At 42.6% G+C, this 25,952-nt stretch overlaps 1 protein-coding gene across 1 annotated transcript in view; it reads right to left on the reverse strand.

Annotated features, from left to right (window-relative positions):
• VPS35L (VPS35 endosomal protein sorting factor like) overlaps positions 1-25,952 on the reverse strand; it is a 112,746-nt gene that overhangs the window by 6,907 nt on the left and 79,887 nt on the right. Inside the window, exons 25-29 of the mRNA XM_030212427.1 lie at positions 21,536-21,613; positions 17,230-17,344; positions 10,149-10,288; positions 5,427-5,592; positions 2,946-3,064 (exon numbers count right to left, since the gene is read on the reverse strand). Of these exons, the coding sequence (XP_030068287.1) occupies positions 2,946-3,064; positions 5,427-5,592; positions 10,149-10,288; positions 17,230-17,344; positions 21,536-21,613 (618 nt within the window). The remainder of the gene's footprint in view (positions 1-2,945; positions 3,065-5,426; positions 5,593-10,148; positions 10,289-17,229; positions 17,345-21,535; positions 21,614-25,952) is intronic.

Here is a 25,952-nt window from a genome sequence, read left to right on the forward strand (position 1 = left end):
TTTTAATTTGGATCCACACGTTTGCCAACTGCGCACAAACATGTCCCAAAATCAGGTTCCTGACTTTTCTGCCTACCTGCTTTAGTAATATTGGTCTCTTCTTTAAGTGAATGGAGTCTGCCTAAATTCAAGTGACAATCTTAGTTTTTTACCAATACTCAGGCTTCATCAAGATGAAGAAAAGAACAGACAAGGAAAGAAAATCTTTGTTTACTAAGAAATTACCAAGTGGGTAATGTCAGCGATGACACACATTTTAAGCAAACTGCATCCTCTCTTAAGCATGATCTGAACTAGGCTCAGTTTAAAGACTTGGAGGATTTTGCCTCATTAAACTTGAAATAAAAATGAACAAATTGCCTTTTGGGAGAATCAATTTCTTACATCTTTATTTTGTTTTGAGCCACCACATTCCTCCTTGGGTTTCCAGCTCTACTGGCATCACTAGCCTTTATTCCCAACTACGTACACCCCTCGTTCCCCAGTCCCCTCAAAACACCTACATCTGGTACTGCAGTGAAGATACTGAGGGGACCTTGCAATCACAGGCCTTTTGATTCCACTTAAGTAATAAGCCCAACTCCCTCCCCCTCCCCTGTGAATTCTGCCTTCTCAGAATCTCCACCCAAGACGAGGAATGTTAGGATGACTTCGAGAGGAAGACTTTCCACATACGTAGGATGGATGGCTTGGATAACCCGTTTTCTGTAAGACTTATTTTTTATTTAAAGCAGCATTTCAGCATGGTTAAGACCCTTGAATGTTTAGGCTTGTTCCTCTTTTCTGAAGCCCAGCACACCAGTTGACCAGGAGACCCAGTGGAAAGTCAACTTATTCAAGATCAACTGCAGTGGTGTTTTCCCACTATGCTTCTGAAATGCTAATTTAAGATCAATGTGACCTAGTCAAATGATAAAGACCACAGGTTTAACTGCGGAGTGGAGGAATAGCCTAGTATTTACAGCACCAGGCTTGACATCCACGAGTGCCCAGTTCAAATCCCACTGCTGCTCCTTGTGATCTTGGGCAAGTCACCTAACCCTCCGTTGCCTCAGGTACAAACTTAGATTGTAAGCCCTCTAGGGACAGGGAAATACCCAGTGTACCTGAGTGTAACTCACCTTGAGCTACTACTAAAAAAGGTGCGAGTAAAATCTAAATAAATAAACAAACAAACGGGAAGGCGGTAGAACTAGAGGACGTGAATCGAGGTTGAAGGGGGGCAGACTCCATGAAGTTTTATTTCCATGGAGAGGGTGGTGGATACTTGGAATGCACTCCCATGGGAGGTGGTGGAGATCAAAACGGTAACGGAATTAAAAAACGCGTGGGATAAACACAAAGGAATCCTGTTCAGAAGGAATGGATCCATGGAATCTTAGCGGAGATTGGGTGGCAACTCTGGTAATTGGGAAGCAAAACTAGTGCTGGGCAGACTTCTACGGTCTGTGCCCTGAAAATGGAAAGGACAAATCAAGGTCAGGTACACATACAAAGTGGTACATACAATGAATTTATCTTGTTGGGCAGACTGGATGGACCGTAGAGGTCTTTATCTGTCGTTATCTACTATGTTACTATGCAAGAGGCACACAAGTATTAAGAAGAGAGCGCACACATTTTGGCCAGCCCTGTGGCTCAGAAACAGTCCTGTGCGCTGCCACGCATTAAAGTCCCACGTATAAAATTTACAGGTCCTTGGAGTCTCATTTTCTCCTAAATGATGTTTTTCAGTACTCTGCATTGTTCTTTGCTGCATTCAATGCTTCTTTTTGGTGTTTCAATTCTGGCTTTTGCGTAGGAGACCATGTTTAATGAAAATTGATTGTTGCTCTAAATAAGTCAATGAAACTAATCTCCTAATTCCATGTCTGCACAGATGAGATCTTTGTGATATGGCCGTTCATCTTATTGTGTGTGTTTTTCCAGACGACCACTAAAAAGCCAGGGATATTTTTCTTTTTAATGTTGCATAAACACAATAAAATAACAACCTTTTGGGAACTTAAAGCATCGCTGTTGAGTATCTGGCAACACCTAAGATATAAGGCCTAACCATTCAACTCTGGTGCAGTTTTCTAAACATGATGTTGACTGAAAATACACAGACATTATTATTACTAGTTTCCTCCTGCATCTTCAGAACCAGGGCTGGGATCTAGCACATAAGCCATCATTCACATCTGTCCAGGGACTTAACCTCTGCTCCCAACATACCTGCTGGTCTTCAAGAAACCTACAGTCATGGGTATGAAAAACAAACTACTAGGCATCACCCTTAAGCAATGACTGCAATCCTTTCCCCCTTCACAGAACTGTGAACAGTCTCAGCCAACCCAGAGGGTGGAAGGTCTGACTTGGGGTCAAATTGAGGATCTTCAGTGGGTCAGCACAACATTAACTCTTCTGCTACTATTCAGTGGCGTACCAAGGGGGGGTGCAGTGGAGGCGGTCCGCCCTGGGTGCACGCCATGTGCCTGTCACCTCCGCTCGTTCCGTGCTCCCTCTGCCCCGGAACAGGTTACTTCCTGTTCCGGGGCAGAGGGAGCATTGAACGAGCGAAGCCGATAGGCGCGCGGCACCCCCCCAGCAGGTAAAAATGCACCCGGGGGGGAGTTGTCCTTTCGCTGGGGGGGGGGGGGGGGGCGCATTGGCGATCTGCCCCGGGTGTCAGCCACCCTAGGAACGCCACTGCTACTATTTGGGTTTCTGCCACGTACTTGTGACCTGGATTGGCCACTGTTGAAAGCAGGATACTGGGCTAGATGCACCACTGGTCTGACCCAGTACGGTACGTTCTTAAATCTGGTTTATTAAAAGTACAAGAACAAACCCACAAAAATCCCTCCAACACTGGAAAATGTTGACTGGGTTCCTAGCAAAACACTTAATATGAATGAATGAATGAAAGACTGAATGAATGAACGAACAGACAACATTCATACCTCATCCTTTCCAAGGGTCTTCAGATGATCCAGGATCTGACCTATAAGGGTCTCGCACAGCTTATTAATTTCAGTCAGGAACTTTGAGTCTCCTCCGTAGAGGCTGTCATTAGAATCCACTAAGGATAAACAGCATAGTCATGTGAATGAACTGGAGAACATCTGCACATTGATTCCACTGCAAAAATTCAGCAAATAACCTACAACTCCCTTACTTTTTATCTCAAATAAGTAACAAATAAGATGTAAATAAACCCACAACTGCCACCTGCAATTTGGAAGCAGGGAAACTGCACATTATTTTCATCAGCTGGGAACACCCACTAATGAGCTAGAAAAAATGATGCCGAAAATGTAACAGATTTTAACTAGGAGATATAAATCTAATTAGTTTCCCATCAGGTTATTGCTTTAAGGACCTATTGAACTTTTGGCACTGGAAGCAGATGGAGCCCCCAGTATGAACTAAGGCAGAAAGCCAATTAGAGACGGAACGGTTTATTACCAACAAGTCTACAACATGAAAATGGTTTTCCAATTACTGCTCAGAACTCCAAGAAATGAATAGTTTGATGGCCCAGCTGAGACACGGCGGAATTAATTTGTTGATTGCAAAGTCACTTCAAATCTGCATTTCATCACAGAAAAAAAAAAAGAAATGTGCATATTTCACAGATGGCATTTTGGCTTTTGAATTTGGAAGTGGAAAAATCCTTCACATTGTTAAGAGGCCATCATCCTCTTGCAAGATATTTCACAGGCCTAATAGTCCTCTGATGTGGATTCACTGGGGTGTTAATAATGGGTTGTTCCAACTGGTTAAAAATATATTCTCATGGCATTTCATAAAATGACACATCTACCCGCCCTATAATCAGTGGTTTTCACAATCTCAAGTCTGACTGCTAATGTTTAGCTTTATAAATATCTAGAGACCTCCATAATAAACCTTTTTAGAGGATCAGACGTGGTAGGCAAAATAAAATCATAAATCCAAATATGAAAACAGCATATTGCATAAGCACACTTTTAAATAATTTTAGGGGTTGATGTGCAAAGCAATTTAAAACGGCAAGAAATGGTTCCTGACTGTTTAAATCAGTTGTCTGGGGCTAACCGGGCATATTCAGTGACATTTAACTGGACAGTCCCACTGAAAATGCCCATTTACCCCCGGATTTTATATATTGCGCCAAGATTTCTGCGTGGAAATCAAAGCATATTCCATAACAATGCGCACAACCTAATTGGTTAACAAGCCAATCAGCATTGATAATTGCCAGCAAGCAACTGACACTAATTGGCATTAATTAGAATTTAGACACAGAACTCTCTAGGCGTATTCTATAACGTGCTGCGCATAAATTCTAAGTCGCATAGTTGAAAAGAAGGAATGGGCGAGTCATGGACGTTTCTAAAATCCATGCGCATTGTTATAGAATACTCCCAGTCTGCGCCTAATTTAGGCATTGGCTTTTACAGCAGGTTTTACTAGGCGTAACTGCCCACGACTAAAATGTAGTCACGTGGACAAGCGCTCGGTGTATTCTATAAACCGTGTGGAAATTTAGGCTTATTCTATAAAACTATGTCTAAATTAAGGTGTACTTTATAGAATGTGCTTAGGCAAATTTCATTTCGGCACCGATCTTTTAGGCATGATATATAGAATCTAGTCCTTAGTGCCGAAGCCGATACTAGATATTTTGTGGGCGGAGTTAGCACTTAGCTGGTTAAGTGGCGCTATTCAGCACTTGACTGACTAGGATAACTGCATACAACACAGTCCTATCTTTATGTTGTTCTTCTTAGCCGATTAAGGGGTCATTTCAGTAAGCTGTTTTTGTCACACGCTGAGGCCCCCCCCCCCCCCCCACTTTTATCGTAGCAGGTAAAAGGCTGTCTTTTTTTTTAGGAAAAGAAATGGCTGTGCGATAAGTGAACCACAGCCATTTTTGGGGGGAAGCACTTACTGCCAAACACTGAGGTGGCAGCCCAATTACCGCCAGGTAAGCACTGGCGCTACAAAATTGAAAACATTTTTGTAGACCTGGAAATGGCGCACTCTGGGGGTGGGAACTACGACTGGGCTCCTGGAAGTTTTTTGAGCCGGCATGTTCTGGGACTTTTTCTTTCCTTGTAAAATGAAATAGAGCGTTAAATTTTGATGCGAAAAAATACTGAACACAATTGTCGTGAAGTGTATATTGTTTGATCATTAATTGGAACTTCACTCCTCTTTGGGTGATTTGTGTATATACTCAGAAAATCTTCATATGTATTGAGAACACTCACACGCCAACCCCTGTACACACCCACTGGCAAAAGTACACCACATCATGTCATGGCACATACATCTACATGAAAACTTTATAAAAATGGCCTCCCACATGTTGAAAGAAAGAAGTTGTTGATATTTAATGGCAAATTATCTTTTCCTCCTGCTCCTCTCAAAAAGAACCCCCCCCCCCCCCCCAGTACCTTTAGCTACATGGTAGAGGAATGTCTCCTGGCTCATTGCTGAAAGCAGGTGCAATACACTGGTGTAGATCCGGATTTTGTCATCATTGTTATCTTCCCATGTGTAATCCTCAATGACATTTAGAAGCCCTCGCACCAGAAACAAGACCCCTTGCTCTGGATGATCCTAGAGAACAGAGAAAGAATTGCCAACAAAAAAAGGGGATTACAATATAGATGAGAAATTATTTAGAACACAAAGAGAAGAAATTTTACATGACTGCATTTACATGGGGTCATCTCAGGCACAATCAGGTGTCCCCAAATAGTAACAGGCAGATTTACTAGGAATTTTACATTTGTTTCACAGATACAGAATGAGAGAAGTGTAGTAATACATTTAACACAATGTTTTGTGAAGAAAGGACAATGCAGCACTCAGTTGCAGAGCACGTGTTTTTGGGCAGAATAGAGAAAAGCTTCGCAGTACAATGGCCAATGTTCTAGGACAGTCCTCAATAGGACAGTGAAAAAAAAAACAAGGGTGAGAGGGTTTTAAAGTTCAGGGCTCACATTTCACAGAACAAATATCAACTCATAAATTTTTTTCACTCCTCACTCAAAGCTTCAAAAAACAAAACAAAATAAACAATCCACGCTCCCAAGAAACAGTTTTTCTTCAGTGGGTGAAATGATTGCCCTCAACAACGGCAATATAGCTCTATGCCAATTACAATATTCTCAGATATAAGTCGTATCACATACTCTGGGCCACACTGTACCACTCTGTATCATCAGGCATGTCAAGCCTGGGCACTAGTAATTTTAAACACTCTACTGTTCTTTGGCCTGTGGAGCAATGGGAATAAGTTACCTCCTCTTAGAATTGAAAAATGGTTCCAGTAAGACATCCAGTCTTGAGTTCAGTCAACAACAAAATACTTTGTATGTTGAGTGGAGGAACAGCCTAGTGGTTAGAACAGTAGGCTGAGAACCACAGACGCCAAGGTTCAAATCTCACTTCTCCCACTGACGTGGGCACTTTCCATTGACTCAGGTACAAACTTACAATATAAGCTCGCTGGGGCAAAGGAATACCTACCATACCTGGCTGCAATTCATCTTGAGCTTATATCCCTTATATGCCTTTCCATTCCCTTTGTTCCTCATCTGGTAATCTCCTCTCTATCCTATCCCTTCCCTTTTTTCGCCTCGTTATCTCAAGAGAATCCAGTTTCAGTTTTCAAGGGCCCTCGCTCTGGAATTCCTTTTGTTTTAATGTACCCTCTCTAGATCTCCGGGGGACCTGTGCCCACGGAGGTGAAGAGTGGGTTTCAGAAGGCTCATTTTAAGTCTGTTAACTGGAACCTCGGTTTTCTGACTCCTAGCACCTAAGTGCATCTTTGTGCATCTACGCTCCCACGTTATGGGTAATTGGGTAGGAGTTTCCTCACTTATGATCCAGATGGTTTTTGGTGTATGTTAGAGCTATTGCAGGTAAAAGAGAACATTAATCAGTCTTGTCAACACCTTGAAAAACATCATCCCTACTTGCCCCCTCGGCTGAGGGTGCCACCTGCATTCAGAATTCCGGACTCTGCCACAAGGTATCATACATGTCTGGACTGATATGCAGTTAAAAACCCACGGTTTTTGGGAAATTTGACCAATTGTAATACCACTCTAGGAAAAGGGGCCCTGCGAGGTCTGAACCTCACAGACTTTTCTCAGGCTCGAGCAGATGTATGGTAGTATTGTGGAACCAACACTATCCACCATACACTCCATAGGAGTTGGACAGGCCGATATGCCTTGGTCAAATTGGTAATCCCAATAGTCATTGCATCTTTGATTCCTCCTCATAGCAGCTCTTCCTCACGAGTGAAGAGACATGCAGTGCCCGGATCCTTTGATGACCGGGTCTATATTGATGCAATTGGAGTTCCAAGAGGGGTCCCTGATGAATTCAAAGCCAGAAACCAGATTGCTGCAGGATTCGAATCTGCCTTCTTTTGGTGGGCGACCATCAATAAGAACGTAGATTGGATTAACTACATATATTACAATCAACAGAGATTTGTGAATTACACCAGGGACGCGGTTCAAGGTATTGCAGCACAGTTAGATGCCACTAGCAGAATGATGCTTGAGAATCGATTAGTGCTTGACCAGATGCTAGCGGCAGACTGGGGTGTGTGCCGAAAAATAGGTACTCAGTGTTGCACCTTTATCCCCAACAACACTGCCCCAGATGGGTCAATCACCAGAGCTTTGAAAGGCCTCACCTCACTCTCAGAGGAATTGGCTGAAAACTCAGTTGTTGATACATCCTGGACTGGTTGGATGGATAAAGCTTTTGGTAAATGGAAGACATTTATCATTTCTGCAGCCACCACCATTATCATAGTGGTTGCCATTTTCATACTGGTAGGATGCTGCATAATCCCATGCGCTAGAGGCTTAGTAGAACGCTTAATTGAAACTGCCATAACAAAGAAAGCAACAACAACAGGATAATATGTCTTGTACGAAAATCTCCTTCCTAACACCACAGGAGACAATACATTGGACTATCTCCCTATGAGATGGACCAATCGCTATGCAAATGCTAGAGAGGCTACAGATGTACCTGCAACTATATAATAGACTCTTTTCATCACACTTCCGTTTGGAGCCTTCCTATCCCAAGTTTAAATCATTATTAAAGGCCTTCCTGTTTACAGAAGCTTTGGTTCCTCCTCCTGATTATGTTTTCCCTTTCTTTTGTCTCATGGCCCTACTTACTGTTTTTAGAATTCTAAACCGCAGAGTCACCTCCACGGACAAATTGCAATATATCAAGCAATGTGAATAAATAAATAAAACATTTGAGAAAAATCAACACTACCGCCGAGCTGTCCACCTTGGTGGCCTTTCACAGAACTGCTGTAATCATAGGGATGGGAACCAGTTAACCTCAGATCAGCTGCCCCCACTCCCACCCCAGCTCCTTTCCATGCTCCACCAATCACCTTTTCGAATCCTCTTCTGGCATTTCTCTAATTAGGGCGACCATAAAGTCCAACGTACAGAGGGACAAACTAAACCCTTGGACATGGAGCTACATAGCTTAGGACTATATCAAGAACATCATTTCTATTTGAACTGACCGGCATTACCTTGCTAGCATGTGCAGAGTTCTAATACCTGTATTGTCCCACAGAAAACTGGAGTCTTTGCATGCTGGGACAATTTTTGAAAGATGACTAAGAGATGTTGTAAAATATGTGCTCTCAAGACTACCCGAGCCTCTGACAATCTGAAGGAACCTCTATATCTTCAAAATCTTAGATTACTACAACTCTTCATTACACAGCACCTCACAGTACAACATAAACTAGCTCCAACTTTTTAAGAACACAGCAGCATGACTATTGGTACGGGCTAAATCTACTGACCATTTTAAGTCAATTGTGCAGGAGCTTCACTGGCTCCCAGTTGACGATAACGTAAAATTTGAAACACTGGGCTTCCTCTTCAAGTGTTTTAATCAACTTGCGGTCCTTGAGTATTTCAACTGCTGCTCACTTATGTTGCCATGAGGTAACTTTAATCCTCCCAAATGGTCCTTCTATCCCCACTACCGCTGGTTATCAGCCAGGTTAACATGCAAGAATCTCCACGAATTCAGCTGCTTCACTCCAACATCTCTCTATTGCTACAGATGGAAAATTGTTGCCTCACTTTCTGTAAAATAAACACAAGCTTGGATATATTCAGCCAGGCCTTCCTCTAGGCTCTGTGATGTCTTCCCAAACTGTTTGACTATGGATCCTTATCCTAAGGTTCACTGTATGTCATTATTGGATATCTTTTGTTGGTACTCAGTGTTCTTGTATCTTCCTATGTTTAACATGTGTACCTACAGAAAAATATAAACAGGATGGAGTCGGTCCAGAGGTCTGCTACAAGACTGGCAAGAGGTCTCTGTGATAAAACATATAAGGACAGGTTTATAAACCTCAATATGCACTCTGGAAGAGAGGCAGGAGAGAGGGATATGCTAGAGATGTTTAAATACCTCAGTGGCACTAATGTACAGGAAGAGAGCCTTTTTCAAATGACGGAAAACTCTGGAATGAGAGGGCATAGGATGTAGTTAAGAGGAAATAGGTTTAGGAGGAATCTAAGAAAATAATCTTTCATGGAAAGGGTGGTGAATGTGTGGAATGGCCTCCCGTGGATGCCATGGAGACAAGGACTGTGTCAGAATTTAAGAAAGCGTGGAACAGGCATGTGGGATCGCTTAGGAAAAGGAGGGGTTACTGAGGATGGGCAGGCTGGATGGGCCATTTTGGCCCTTATATGCCATCATTTCTCTATGTTCTATGTATCATATATGCATTATGATGCGCTCAGTACATTCCTTGTATGTATGCTGCCAAGTGTCATCTTCTTAATTTTCCTCATATCAAAATGGAGGCATCATTCTTGTGCCCAATGTATTTTTTTCTTTTATGTACTCAGTTTTGTGCCTTCCCTGAAGTGAAATGTCTCACACACCCACACATACATAAATTATTAACAATAGATATACTATAATCTCTTATTAGTCCTTTTATAAGAATCATCTTTGACAAAGACGCCTATATGAAGATACATACAGACAAATTCTTTGTAACTGGAGACAGTAGGAAAAAGAATACATAGTAGGGGACAAGCCCACCTCCAACCCACACTGCCATTTTCAGTCAAGTTACTTACAGGGACAATAAGCAAAGTAGAAAATAAGTTACTGAGGAATTCGAGAAGAAACGTTTCCGAGGATCGCATCTTCCCATCCACACTAATCGTCTTTGGCACTTCAGGGACCAGGCTAACAGCAGCTTTGAAAAAAGCATCGGCTACAGAAGAAAGAGGCCATAATTACACACTACAAATGCAAAGTGGATACTTAATCATTAAATTCTGAGTCCCCCCCCCCCCCCCCCCCCCGGCTTTCTGAATCCTAGCCCTCAAGACGATATACGTTGTTCAAGGATAATGAATTTGTCTTGTTTTATTTTGCTCTGGAATGTGGCTATAAATGCACTGAGTGTCTCAGGTCAACTTTTCTGAGCTTCAAGCAATAATGCACTTCTAGCTAACTAATGTCTAGTTATTAGTTCTGAATTTTGTTTCAGACAGATATGAAGTATGAATTATATGATAAACATGTCCCCAAAAATGCTACATTTCCCCCTCCCTATGAGCAGAAAGCCGTACATTTGCAGCTTTCACTCTCTTCCCATGCATTTCAGTGAAACAGAGATATTTCCTCCAAATCTCCTCTCTTTATTGTTTCAAATATTTTAGTTTAAATCTTTTTTTTATTGAGGAGCTCAATAAACGTTCAAGTAAACAGTAAGTCTCATTTTTTAAAAATTTGTAAACAATTCCAACTACTAATTTATCCCCTTCCCAACCCTATCTCATTACCCCCACTGCCTTTTACAGTGTATGAAATATTAACATTTTCACAAAAAGAAGACATATAAAACAAAGACTCTGTTTCACAAGTTTTAATGTGTATGCTTACTTACCACTAAGTTATTCTCACATTAAAAAACCATTAATTGCAATAATGCAGCGCCTTGATATTTTAGACAACTCGCTTAACCCACCATTGTCTCATGTACAAAGTTAGGGGCCTTTTTACTAAGGCGAGCCAAAAAATGGCCTGCGCTAGTGTAGGCGAGCGTTTTGGACGTGCGCAGGTCCATTTTTCAGTGCGCCTGCAAAAAAAAGGCCTTTTCTTTGTGGCCAAAAATGGACATGCGGCAAAATTAAAACCAGTGCACGCCCATTTTCGGCCTACTGCCATCCGCTGACTTAGCGGTAAGGTCTCACGGGTTAACCGGGCGGTAACCATCAGCACACACCCGCACTGCCGATTACCGCCGGGTAAGTACCATGCGGTACAAACTTTCTACAGCGTGTTTTGGATGTGTGTCAAAAATGGAATTACTGCCCAGGGCACGTGGTAGCCAGGCGGTAGTCCCAATCTGACGTGCATTGGACGCTCGTAGGCGCCTACGTGCCTTAATAAAAGGCCCCCTTAGATTGTAAGTTCAGGACAGGAAAATACCTACTGCACCTCAAGCTAAAGGTATAAGCTAAGTCCAAATCCACCTTAAGAATTCCAGATATCCTTTTAGATTTCCAGCATAAACTACCACCATTTTTCTTTTTCACCTCCAATTAGGAACCAGCTTCTGACAATGTAATAACTATAATATCAAAGCACAGGCTTGTGGCTTCTGGAGCTTGTCATTTACCTCCTCTTTCCAAGGTTAAACTCCTGAGGAGAGGGTGGGGTGGGGGGGGGGTGGAGGACACAGAGAGAAAGTGTCCCTCGTTCACCTCCTCTCAGGAGCCAGCCTCTGACAATGTAATAACTAGAATATTGGAGTGGAGGCTAATGGCTTCCTGAGATTGTTACCTACCTCCCAGAAGCGTAGCCAGGTTGACGGTGCAGGGGGGGAGCGAGAACGGACGTCCGCTGGCACCAGCGCACATTTTCAGTGCTACACAAAAAAAAAAAAAAAAAATAGGCGCCGATGCCAGCAGAACTCCGTTTGGGGGAGCGGCCACTCCCCTGGCGCCCCACCTAGCTATGCCACTGCTACCTCCTCTTTCCAGGGTTAAATTCCTGGTGGGAAGAAGAATTGGGCCAAGTTTGTTGTTCTACTACAGAAAATGGGAATGAGGCAGGAAGTTTATAATTCCATCAAAAAGGCTGTAAATACATCCTAATAAACAATACACCTACTGATTTTCAATACGAAAACAGAATTTTTATCAGGGTCAAAGGAGGAGTTGTAGCATTGCCGCCTCTCTATCCATCAACCCACTGTCATGCCAAAAGGCTTCGTACTGGTAGTAACAGTAGATGCATTAGAAATCAAAGAAGGACAAATAAGGTATAAAAGAGAAGGTTCAAGCTCACAGGATATGGGGGAAAGTTTGAAAAGGTGAAAGAGAATTAAAGTAGTACAAAAAAACAGAAGAAACCAGTCGTCGCAAGGAAATCAACAAGAAACAAAACAGCAAAGATGACCAACAAAAGCAAAAAACAAAGATATAAAAATAAAATATATATAAAAAATGTCAAAATATAAAATTAATCATAAAATATGTATTTAAAAGATGAATCCATCAAAAAATTACATAAAAAAAAGACGACACTTTGGATGTAAAAATGAAGAATCAACTTTATTAGCCAAAATGTAGCAGGGAAAAAGGGACTCGACACAGCTGTGTTTCGGCCGTACTGGCCTGCATCAGGAGTCTTTCTCTGCCGTCTATTGATTATTAATTCTATCCAAATATAAAAAAAATATGTATGTCAATAAACTGAAGCTATAGTGCTCAATTGTACTGGAATCAAAGTTGTTGAGCAGAGAAGATCAGAGCAGCGTCCACTATAGCTTCAGTTTATTGACATACATATTTTTTTTATATTTGGATAGAATTAATAATCAATAGACGGCAGAGAAAGACTCCTGATGCAGGCCAGTACGGCCGAAACACAGCTGTGTCGAGTCCCTTTTTCCCTGCTACATTTTGGCTAATAAAGTTGATTCTTCATTTTTACATCCAAAGTGTCGTCTTTTTTTTATGTAATTTTTTGATGGATTCATCTTTTAAATACATATTTTATGATTAATTTTATATTTTGACATTTTTTATATATATATATATTTTATTTTTATATCTTTGTTTTTTGTTTTTGTTGGTCATCTTTGCTGTTTTGTTTCTTCTTGAAAGAGAATTAAAGAATCATCTTTAGTCTTCAGCAGTAAGTATGCATTGTGTTGTATAATATTGTTCACTACTTCAGAGCCTTCGGGGAATGAGAAACGAACAGTTAAAAGCTTGAAATCTGCTTAACAAGGGAGTCAAATGGAAATAAAATCAACTCATTTCAAGTTTTGTTCAGAAGAATGAAGGAGTTAATGTTGCTGTGGATGAAATGTGAGAGCTGTCAGTTCTTCTGCAGCTGGTTCACAGGCTCGTGTACCATGTTACTATGCACAAAGTAACCAACACACACGCAACACCTGATACTACATAAAACAGATAACTGGAATGCCAGAGAATCCAACCATGTTCCTTCCGAGAGCATGACATGGCATAAGCAACATGTTTACTAGGATTCAATTTCTAGAGTAAGAAATCTCAATTATGTTACGGATAATGAGGGAAATCCAATCCTTATAAAGAAAGAGGGATGCAAAAGTTATAAAAGTGTTCTGGACAGGCAGCACTTCACCTCTCTATAAGATATCACAACTGCTTCATCATCTTTGGCCAAGATCAAAAACTGGATATGAAAATACTACAATCACAGCCAAAGCAGGAGGTTAAATCTCCCATTTAAAATGAACATTTATCTACAGCAAAAGGAATGCTCTCTCAAACAGAAAAATCACAGAAACCGGGCAGGGTGATACCACAGGGCAAAGATTAAAATGTATTTGCAGTATTTGGGATTTCACTACTGAAAATGCGAATCCAATTAGGTTTCTGAAACTTGTGAGATCTTGTCCTTTCAGATTCTAGCTCAGGTCAGCAGACTTGGGATGGCTGTGGTGATAGTGGCTGGAATTGCCTACCCCCGGCTCTAGACTAGGGAAGGGTTTTCAGCCCAGTCCTTGGGACACACCCAGCTAGTCAGGTTTTCAGGCTATTTACAATGAATATGCATGAGATACATTTGCATGAACTACCCGCACTGTATGCAAATCTGTCTCATGAATATTTTCTTTGTGTGTATCCTGAAAACCTGACTGGCTGGGCTGAAAACCCTTCCCTGGTCTAGAGCGGGGTAGGCAATTCTGGTCCTTGAGAGCCCAGGCAGGTCTAGTTTTCAGGATATCCACAAAGAATATACATGAGATGACTTGCATAGCAAGGATGAAGTGCATGCAAATCTTATCTACTGCATATTCATTGTGGATATCCTGAAAACCTGACCTGCCTGGGGCTCTCGAGAACTGGAACTGCCTACCTACCCCTGATCTAAAGCATCCTTTAGACAGATAGGTGGTGAAAGAGGGTAAAGAAATATGACTGATTAAAAATAATTTTAAGTGTCTGGAATTCTTCCTGTCCAGTCAGAAGGAAATAACATTTTTCCCTAAAAAGTGCTTTTGCTAATAAAGGGTATTTACATAACAGCACCTGTACCCAGTGCTATATGTTTTAACAAGGTCAACATTTTGATACATAACAATAAAATGCAACTTCATACCTGTGACTGCATAACATCCCTCCCCATTTTAATGCTGCCAGACTAATCACAAGTGGCATTAACCTGACCCAGACTTCACTTTTTTAGCTTACCGAATGGAATTTTCACATCCAATGAAAGGTTATTTGCTCTTAGTATTTCCATTGTCAAAACAGCGTTTGTTCACACATTTCCAAGGAAAACAAAGCTCAGAGCATGTTACAGTGAACTCAGAGCTACAGACCAGGAGGAAAAGTGAAGAGAAATGAAGCGAAAGTTCCCCTCCCCACACAAGCTGCAACGCACCTAACCTGCAAGACTGTTAAGCATTAGGGATTTTCAAAGGGCAAAAACTTTCAGTCTTTTAGGTTTTTTCCTCAGTCGCTGGAAGGCTTCTCGATTTGTTTCATGGATTCTTTTCATAAAAATGTTAATACATGCTAATTATAGGTTAATACACGCTAACGTAGGTTAACCTGTGTTACTCAAATCACTTTAATGTGTAAGTGAATGCACATCTCTATTAAGCACACACTTCAGCGGATTTTCTCTCAAGATGATTTAAAGGGACATTCTTTTATTTATTCATGTTGTAAGGCTTGGGGGAGTGTCGAGGAGGAGACTCTGGAGGAAGGAGAAAGTACAAATGTTTGAGAGTCTTACAAGAGCTAACCAGGGGCGTAGCCAGACTTCCGTGGGAGGGGGGTCCAAAGCCCGAGGGGAGGGGGCACATTTTAGCCCTCCCCCCGGTGCCGCCCCCCCACGACTTTTCCGACCCCCCCTCTGCCTACCTTCACTTTTGCTGGCGGGGGACCCCACTCCCCGCCAGCCGACGTCCTCTCCGTCCTGCTCTTGTTGCATGCACTGCTGACGTCCTGCACGTTGTACGTGCAGGACGTCAGACTCAGAGAACAGAGTTCTGTTCTCCGAGTCTGACATCGCACGTACAACGTGCAGGACGTCAGCAATGCATGCAACAGCAGGAGCAGGACGGAGAGGACGTCGGCTTGTGGGGAGCGGGTTCCCCGCCAGCAAAAGTGAAGGTAGGCGGGGGCGGGTTTGCCGAGAGGGGGGTCCTGGCTGGAATCTACAGGGGCCCAGGCCCCCTCAGGCCCCACGTAGCTACGCCACAGGAGCTAACATCTCAATTCAAATTCCTCCTAGTTAAGGAGAACAGGAATACTCCAATGCTACTTCACTTAAATGCTCTGCCTCACAAAAGATCCCATGTTTACAAGCAACAATAGGCAGAAAAAAAAAACGAGAAGAAAACCTGTTCAATTCACAGCTAAACAGCAGGAGAGAGATGCACTGCCAGGAAATGATTTTACTTTTAGGTCTGTACAGAGCCTGGGAGTAGATAAATGAGTGAACCCACTGTGCGTGACACCCGATTCTGCATCTCTCTTGTTTTGTTTTTTCAAGATGCTTGGTTTGTTGCTATTGACTCTGCTCCAAATTCCTGGGCCAGCGCTGTATGCGCGGTATCCAGTTCAAACCGACATCCTCAGTCAGTGCCTGTCAGCTTGTTTACAGATCCAGCTGGATCTCACTGGTACACACACACAGCAGAAAACGTCCATCATCCAAAATTAGCACATACGAAAACAAGTTGAGAAGTGTACAGTGCAACACAAAGGCCCATTTCCTCTTCTGTCATTCCGCCTCCTACATTCTTGAACCCTTCACATTTCTTTTCTCCTACCATCCACCCGCTGCCTTTCCCCTCCGTTTTCCTGCCATCTATTCACTCTCCTCCTTCCCTCTATCCACTCCCTCCCTTTAAAAAAAAAAAAAATCCTGCTGTTTTTCGCCACTGCTGTGCTATTCTCTGACATGACCAGAACCCGTCCTCTTGTACCATGGGGGTTGGGATCCCCAAAGCCTATCTGCCATTACTGTTCTTTGTCATATATTTGATTGTGCAAACCTATGCGTACAGACAGACCAGTGGCGTAGCTACGTGGGGCCACGGGGGGCTGGGCCCTTGTAGATTTGGCCCTGGACCCCCCCCTGCCGACGACCCTCTCGGCCCCCCCTCCCGCCGCCAACCCGCCGTTGCCTACCTCTGCTGGCGGGGGACCCCAACCCCCGCCAGCCTAGGTCCTCTTCTTCCGGCGCAAGGCTTCGTTCTGTTTCTGGGACGTCAGACTCAGAAACAGAACGAAGCCTTGCACCGAGAGAAGAGGACCTCGGCTGGCGGGGGTTGGGGGTCTCCCGCCAGCAGAGGTAGGCGACAGCGGCAGGAGGGGGGGGGGGGTCTAAGTTGGTGGTGGTGGCGCCGGCGCCGGGGGGGAGGGGTCAGCAGCGGCGGGGGGGGGGGCCTAAAATGTTCCCCCTCACCTCGGGCTCTGGACCCCCCTCCCGCCGAAGTCTGGCTACGCCCCTGAGACAGACCAAGTAAAAAGTGCCTAAAAAGTGATTAAGAGGTTGTAAATTTCTGAACTATATCAACACACTTGAACCATATGAATGGAGGCTTAGTTACATTTCCATTCAGCATCGTTCCACGGCGGGAAATATAGTTCACTGTTTGCTGTGGTGTTCTGTCACCTTAAACACTGGGCTTACCTTGCGACAGGCATTGGTTTGCTAAGGCCACCTGTCCGGAGTGCAGATACAGGTTAAGACGTGAAAAGATGCTCGTCAGAGATGGAATGGTGATGAAGCAGAAGGCAACACAAGCCTAAATATGATGGAAGGAAAATAAAAAAAAATTTTAATTCTCTGAAGATAAAGAATACAATTAGCAACCTTGGGGTCAAAATTATACGACGACTCAGAAACACACAATAAATTAGGCAAGAAAGTTAAGTTTTACAAAGATGATTAGATCTCAGGTTTTATTAAAATTTGCAAGGAAAAATATCAAGGCGGGTGGAGGGTGGGGGGTTGTTATCAATGTGGGTTACCTTATCTATCTTAGGTCTTAACCCGTTTATTTATGCTGATAATGTTACAATTTCTATTTCCTTCAGATATGATTTGACCGAGATCTCTAATGAAATCAAACATTGTCTGAACACGATGTACTCGTGGGCAACTTCTTTCCAACTAAAACTGAATGCTGAAAAAACGCACTGCCTTATTCTATCATCTCAACACAACAAGTTCAGACCTTCAACCTTAATCACCCCCACCCTTACCATCTTAGAAAGCCTAAAAATACTGGGAGCTACCCTTGATCGCAACCTTTCACTTGAAAGACAAATAAATTCCACTGCAAAGAAGATGTTCTTCTCACTGTGGAAATTAAAACGGATAAAACCTTTTTTCCCCCAAGAGAAGTATTTCGTAACCTTGGTTTCCCTGTTCCTTTCGTTCCTTCCCCATCCTCTCCATTTCTTCTTATGTAGGTTTTATTTTGTATTAGCTTAAGTTACTGGATTGGCGTTTGCCTTTGCGGTGTGATGTAAGCCACATTGAGCCTGACGCAGTTGGGAAAATGTGGGGAAGAAGATATTCAAGACTCTATTTCAGATACTCTATGGGAGCGGACTTGGAGATCCTTGTTTAAGTGCTCCAAATCCTCATCGACATTACAATCTGTGTACTTCTTCAAGCATAGGGCATTGTGGATACCTCTCAGACTCCACTTAATTGATCCCTCAAAGTCTAACCTTTGTTGGTCCTGTCACTCTCAGCAAGGCAATCTTAAACACCTTATATTTGATTGTGCATGCATTCATAACTACTGGAAAGATATTTGGTCACTGTTGGCGGATGTTTTCCACCTTTCGGGTCCAACATCCTATAAATAGGTGATCCTTAAAGGCCGCTGTTTTCAGAATAGTCTACGCCCTAATGAAAGTGCACTTGTTAATACCATGCTTTCATTGGCTCTGAAGATAATTTTTATACACTGGAAATCCTTGAGTCAGGTCACATACCAGGAATGGTGGACTTTACTGTTCCAAGCTTATAAGTATGAAACATATCTCGCGAAAAAATCCTTTAAGTTTGCCTTGCATGAGGAGAAATGGTCTCCACTTGTCTCTTACTTCCAAACTTCTAATGTACCATGTTGTGCTTAATATCACTAGCCGCTGCTCTTCCGATGTATATGGCATTTGCATGTAAGGTTTTTTTTTTTCCCCCCCTTTCTCTTTCTTGTTAACTTTGTACAACCGTTTATGATTCCTGCTGCATAACTGTTGCTTCTTGCTTGTACTGTATTGAAAACCAATAAAAATATTAAAACTAAAAAAAAAGTGATAATAAATAATAAATTAAGATGGGTTATTTTACCACTAACTCATGCTATTTTAGCACAGGCCCCATTTTATGCAAAGAGACCTAAATACTAAGAATTGGAGTTAACAGTGAAATAATATGTCCTAATGGAGCCCACACTGAACTTCCCCTGAGTGGCCTATAAATGCAAATCAGCTTTTCTGCAGTACCATACGCTACAACACTGCCCTGGCATGTATTTCCACAGAGCTGCAGAACTTTATGCAGGGAACGTAATTGGACTTAGATCACACAGTTTCAGTAGGAGGACTCATAATCTTGGTTGGAACCTGAGGCAATGGGGGATTAAGTGACTTGCCTAAGGTCACAAGGATCTGAACCCTGGCGTCCCTGGTCCTCAGACCATTGCTCTAACCATTAGGCTACTCTTCCGCTCCTGGATGCAGGTCCTTTGCATTGATAGAACATGTCTCACACCTATTACTCAACATTAATGAGCATGTTTCTGGGCTGGCTCGGTGACTCAACCAGCTATTTTAAGTCTTGTATTTATAAATATAAAAATATGTATAAAAGAACACTAACTGCTTTGAGAAAGGATAGGAGGTAGTGTCCTATTGTGGATTAAGAACTGGTTAAAAGATAGAAAAGAGAGAGCATTTTTAAATGGTCAGTATTCTCAATGGAGAAGGGTAGATACAGTGAAACCTTGGTTTTCGTTGACTTCGGTTATCGTCGGTTTCGGTTTTCGTTGATTTTTTCAGTGAAAAATTTGTCTCGGATTTCGTTGGTTGCCTCGGTTTTCGCTGCTAATTTTGCGAAAACAAAGGGCAACCCACGCGTTCTCCTGCTCATTGGATTTACATTGATTCATATGGAAATATTTGCCTCGGTTTTCGTCTGTTTCGGTTTTCGTCGATTGTTTTCGGACGGATTATCAACGAAAACCAAGGTATTACTGTAGTGGAATTGCCCAGGGGTCTGTGCTGAGACCGCTGCTTTTTAACGTATTTATAAATGATCTGGCAACGGGAATAACTAGTGAAGTAATTAAATTTGCCGATGACACTAAGCTATTCAAAGTTGTTAAATCACTAAGAGACTGTGAAAAATTGCAAGAGGACCTTATGAGACTGGGAGATTGGGTATCCAAACAGCAGATGACATTTAATGGGAGCAAGTGCAAAGTGATGCATGTGGGAAAGAGGAACCCGAACTATAGCTACGTGATGCAAGGTTCCATACTAGTAGTCACTGTCCAGGCAAAGGATCTAGGTGTCATCATTGATAATATGCTGAAACTCTCTGCTCAGTGTGCAGCGGCGGCTAAGAAAGCAAACAGAATGTTAGGAATTATTAGGAAAGGAATGGAAAACAAAATTGAGAATTAATACTTCTATGACTCAAAATAAGATTAGGTGAAGGTCTTCTACCAGTGTTTCCCAAGTCCGGTCCTGGATTTCCCCTTGCCAATCAGATTTTCAGGATATCCACAATAAATATGTATGAAAGAAATTTGCATATAATGGAGGCAGTGTATGCAACGCAAGTTAATGAATATTCATTGTGGATATCCTAAAAACTTGCCTCTTTTGAACCACAAGGATCACCCAAGACTCCTGAGGCAGGCCTGTGGCCGAAACACAGTTTTCTGTGTCGAGTCATTTAATAAAGTGGTACTCTGAAATCGTATCTCCCGTTTCCCTGGAGTCATTGGTCCACTTCCCACTCTCTTTACATTGCTACATTTACGTGGGAGTGAGTGTTCATCCACTTAGGTGGATCACCTTCTCCTTGGCAAGGGGTACACCAGGACCGGACTTGGGAAACACTGTTCTACTACACTATAAAATGCCTGAGTAATCAATCGAGAGGGCTTGGGTCTTGCTTCAAGCTTTGTGTTAGCATCACGCCAAACAGTCATGGTATGAAGTTTGTAATTGCTGGCAAGTTGAATTGTATTGTGCTATTTTTGCCTCTGGTCATATCTTGGTTTCTGAATTTCAATAAAACGTGTATTCAGAAGAAATAAAAATAAAATAAATGCCTGAGCCACAAAATAAGGGTTTGGAAAACGCACAGCATTAGGAAGTGGTAAAATGCTGTGACATACCTCTTTCCTTAAAGTAAAGCAGTTAACTATTAAAAAAAATTTCAAGTGAGGTTTCACAATCTTGGAAAATTGCCATTTTGCCTTCATGCTGCGGAGAGACTGTATGAGAAATGAGATTACATGGTGGGATATCAACCCATGAAAAAGAGAAGCACCCTACGCTTTTAAAACTCTACTCAATATTGAAACGAAGAATTAGTGTATGATTGCCAATATATAGTCATCGGGGAGATCTCTTGTGAAAAGCTTGGCCTTCGTCTAATCTGCTGGATACTCCAATGTACTGGAGAGTTAAACATGACAACCCCTCAGTCTAACAGAAGGAAATAAGAACCCTCTCATAGTCATGTAGGGGGGGGGGGGGGGGGGGAAGCGGTGGGGGGAAGGCAGAGTGGGGGGGGGGGGAATTGGTTGACAAAGACTAACGGCTGTTCGGTTTTACGCAATGTATTTTGTTAATGGTTATATAATATTGAAGCTGCTGCATTGTTTATTATGTTGAATTGTCAATAAAACATTGTTGAAACATAAAACTCTACTCAAGCCGAGTCCGCAACTCTTCCCACGTACCCGCACAAATGCTGCCGTCTTCCTGGAATGGTTCCCCTTCATCACCTTTCTGGTTTCCATGGCCAACTGGTTCACGCTCTGAGCAAGAAAAACATCTCATCATTAAGATGCAAAGGCTTGGACAAGATCTCTACGAACATTTTGCACTTTTTTCACTCAGCCTATTATTAAAGAGCCCTCTTTTGCCCTCTTACACAGCTATTGTTGTTCTTGAGCGCCAACCTGCAGAAAGGCAGCCCACAAAAACACTGGCATTTCCAGGATTGCCAGATGGCATCGAAGGCTGGGAATGAGAAAAATCAATCCTGGACTGTCCATAGTATTAACAAAACAAATTGCATTTTTTATTTACAGATTTATAAACTACCACCATAATCATGGCCGGCATTTTAGAGCTGCAAACCCTAGAGGCAGGAGCGAATGGAGTTCACTTCCGCTCCAAAAGATCCATTCGATCACCAGGGACCGAAAGGTAGGCCAGGAGGCCTACTGACACATTGGGGAGGGGTGGGTAAGGGGGTTCAGGAGAGATTTGTATTATGCTGTCAGGGTCCAAGAGGGGGGAGGAATTTATAATGGTGGAAGAGTTTGGGGCAGGAGGCAGTCACGTCAAGGGGGGGGGGGCGCTTGGGAGGGACGGGGAGCATTTGTGCGACGGGCAAGACTCCGCTGACAGCTAGGCAGGTGCTGGCAACCTGCATAGCTAAGCAACCACAGTTAGGAATGCTATTTATGCAGACCTATTTGGTCGCTTAGCTATGCGGGCACCAGCATCCACACAGCTGCCAGCTCCTCCCCAACTCCACCCCGGGAATGCTCCCCTTCGGCTCACTTAGAAAATGGCCAATCAGAGCTGATATTTAGTGGCACTGCTCTGTTAAGTATCAGAGCCTCTCCTGTCTGCTTACATCATTTTGAATATCAACCGTTACCTTTTCAACAGAGTAATAACAAAAATAAATACAATTTAAAACATAAAACAGCAATATATAAAATTCATAAAAATACCAACTCTGCAACTAATAGTTCATAAAATTCAATAAAAACTAGCATGATGTCCTCCTATTTCCTAAGGGAATTAGAACAAGTCATCCTTAGATGATATTGGCCATGACCTGGAGGCATCTGCTAATACCTGGCAAAAGCTCTGGTCACCAGGCAGCTAGAGCTAACAGAAGTTAAATTGGGATTTACAACCGACTTGCAAGTTTGCATCCCTAATAAAACCCATTAGTGAGCCTTCTCCGGAGTAGCTCCACATTCTGGAACTCACTCCCAGAAAGGCTTCACTAAACTGAAGACTCTCTCTACTTCAGGAAACGGGCTGAAGCCTGGCTTTTCTCCCAAGCTTTTGGTGGAAGCAGCAACTACCTAACTAGTCACACACACCAGGGGCGTAGTCAGACACCCAATTTTGGGTGGGCCTGGGCCCAAGATGGGTGGGCAGAAGAACCCCACCCAGTCCTATAGGTGATTTGGTCTCTCCTTCTCTCGCCTGCATGCCATATGGTCTCAAACATCCCACTCTCCCGCATACCTTTTAAATAGCAGATTTTCACTGGCAGTGAGAAGCAACTAAGACACACTGGTCATGTTGGCCCTCCAGCCTTCAGACTGCTGCAACTTCCTGTTTCACATAGGCAGGAATACGTCAGAGGGAAGGCTACGGGGCCGGTGTGAGCAGTATGTATCAGTCACTGCTTGCTGCAGGTGAAGATCTGCTATTTACAAGGTATGCAGGAGGGACAGTTGTTGGGAGCTTTCAGCTAGTGGGGCTTCAGAATCCCTGCCAACCACATCATGGATGTGCTGCTACTGGGTGGGCCCGTCCAAAGTGGGTGGGCCTAGGCCCACCCTTGGCTACGCCACTGACACACACAAGGACTAACATCAGCTGCACTTACTACAGAAGAACTTGCATATCCACTCTTACTCTGGCTGAAATCATTTTCCTGCACCTTTTCTGACTCCAGAAGCAAATTTTCCTTGTTAGTCCCTTTGCTTTCTATCTAACTCATATTACTCTGTCTACATGTTCCATCTCCGTTTTTACTCTATGCTTCTTTTAAAGATGTTTTAATGTGCATTGTCTTGACAGTGTGAGTAGCATACCATGCCATAATGGATATTATTTGAATATGTAATTGTCTGTTGCCCACATTTAGTTTATTCCTGCTATACACTGCCTTGGATGAACTTCTTGAAAAAAGCAATAAACAAATCCTAATAATATATACTCGTGAGGGGGTTTATAGAACACTGTCCCTCACCCTTAAGAAAAGTTCCTCTCTATCTAGCCTGGGCCACCTTAAGAGCATTGATCCCTCCTTGAGAGGAAGTGAGCCCTAGCCTGGGCCACCTTAAGAGCATTGATCCCTCCTTGAGAGGAAGTGAGCCCTAGCCTGGGCCACCTTAAGAGCATTGATCCCTCCTTGAGAGGAAGTGAGCCCGGAGGGGCAGAGTCCTTACCTGAGAATTTAAAAGACAGGACCAGGCTAAGATTAAGGAGGCCAAGCGAAGCCAGTCTATGCCTTTACTGAATGTGATTAGCTGCTGTAACCTGGCTGAAGTAAGCCAACTCCGTTTCTTAAGACTTGCAAGAATTGCTGCGGTCTGAGCTCTCAGAAAACCTGGCAGTTTACAGGCTGTGTTTGGGGCAGGGCAGCCCCACCAGCCACAGACTGCTTGGCCTGCTATCCAAAGGCCTCCTCAAGCCTGTTACTAACCCAGAGAAACTGTTGCATCTGAGATTCCTGACCAGTGACATAACAGGTCCCAGGGCTCAGGTGAATAAAAATATTTACATTCACCATGATATTATTATTATTTATTACATTTGTGCACCGCGCTTTCCCACATACAGCAGGTTCAGTGCGGCTTACATTGTAAAAGAAAGCATCTTACATGGTAAAGAATAAAGTAAAACAAGGAAGAGTATTATAAACTGTGATGATGATCATAACTACTTACATAGTGAAAAAGCATTACAAAGGACATGTGAAAAGAATATTATGAACTGAGAAAAACACAGTGGCAACAGCACCCAGGAATATATGAGTTGGAATAGGGAAGGTAGACAAGCATAGGATAGGTAAAATGGGAGGGAAATGGTAGAAGGGTGGAGGGGAGAAGATAAGGGATTGAGTATAAGGGATTTGAGAGTAAAGTCAAATGTGTCATTGGGGTCAAAGTTCGTGTCAACGTCGTAGCAGGAGTATCGTAGGTGGGCTGGCAGAATTAAGTTGGTCCATTAGGGTACTTTGTCTGGCTGAGTTAATCCCAGGGCCACCCTAGCAACCTTGCCCAGGCTCTCACAGTACTCAATTTACTAATACAAAAACTAATGATAAATTGATTTGAAAAGTTTCCAGCTTAGCCTTCTCCTAGCCCAATTTAATCATGAATATAAGCTATGAGGCTCATCAGCCCTACTAGTGAGACGAGCTGTATGCCAGAAGCCTCCTCCCCTCCCCTCCATGAGATGCCCCAGAAACTGCTGCAAACCCAATGTCTCCTTACTGACTTTCATATAGCTTAACTTCACCTACACTTGAAGATGTCTCTCAACAAAGATAGACCCCAATACTACTAAAATGAAGAGAACAGAAAGAGTAAACCCTCTGGCACCATTGATGCTTCTCTTAAAGTGCATGGTGAAGTGTGAAGGTCTTTAATAGGGACCTCTTATAAAGCAGAGCTCCAGACCACAGCAAGCCAAAATAAAAACAACTGAAATATAAAGATCACAAATGACTTATTACAAATTAAATCTTACAAAATGCATCAAAACAAAGCCCTTAACAACTGATTATATAAATAATATCTTACAAAAAACATCAATAGTAAAACCACCAAATTGAAATGTTGCAAAATCATCAATTAAAAAAAAAAAAACATTGATGTTTTTGAAAGATTATGAATTTATATTTTGATTGGTGGTTTTACTATTTCTTGCTTGTTACCATTTGTAAAAGCCTCTCTTTGTTTATCCCAGAATAGAGGCCTTCAATCACTGAGCGCTTTCTTCTGCTTTCTGTCTAAAGAAAAATCCTGAGGATCTACTCAGCAGGTAGTTTTCAGACGGCCAAAAGGAGACATTTATTTCTGAACAAGGCCCTTGATGATCAATCATTTGCCTGCAATTCCAGACCGTGGCATGAATTGTCTGAAAACCACCAGCATCTCAAAGTATTTTGTGTTTTGAGCCCGAGCATATCAACATTCACCTTTATTTTTTGTTTTTTTTTTTGTTTGCAAGAGAGTTTTACTGTGGTACAAAGGATTCTCATATGAATACAAGGAATTAAGAGTGCATTAGCCTGCATTTGGCACTTCGCTTTTTTTCAACTGATATCTGGTCGACAAGAACACTGTACAACAGAGTACTAAAATATAGAAACCAGATTTTTCTCATGCT

Source organism: Microcaecilia unicolor, chromosome 8 (assembly GCF_901765095.1).
Source record: "Microcaecilia unicolor chromosome 8, aMicUni1.1, whole genome shotgun sequence".
In the NCBI taxonomy this organism is placed as follows: domain Eukaryota; kingdom Metazoa; phylum Chordata; class Amphibia; order Gymnophiona; family Siphonopidae; genus Microcaecilia; species Microcaecilia unicolor.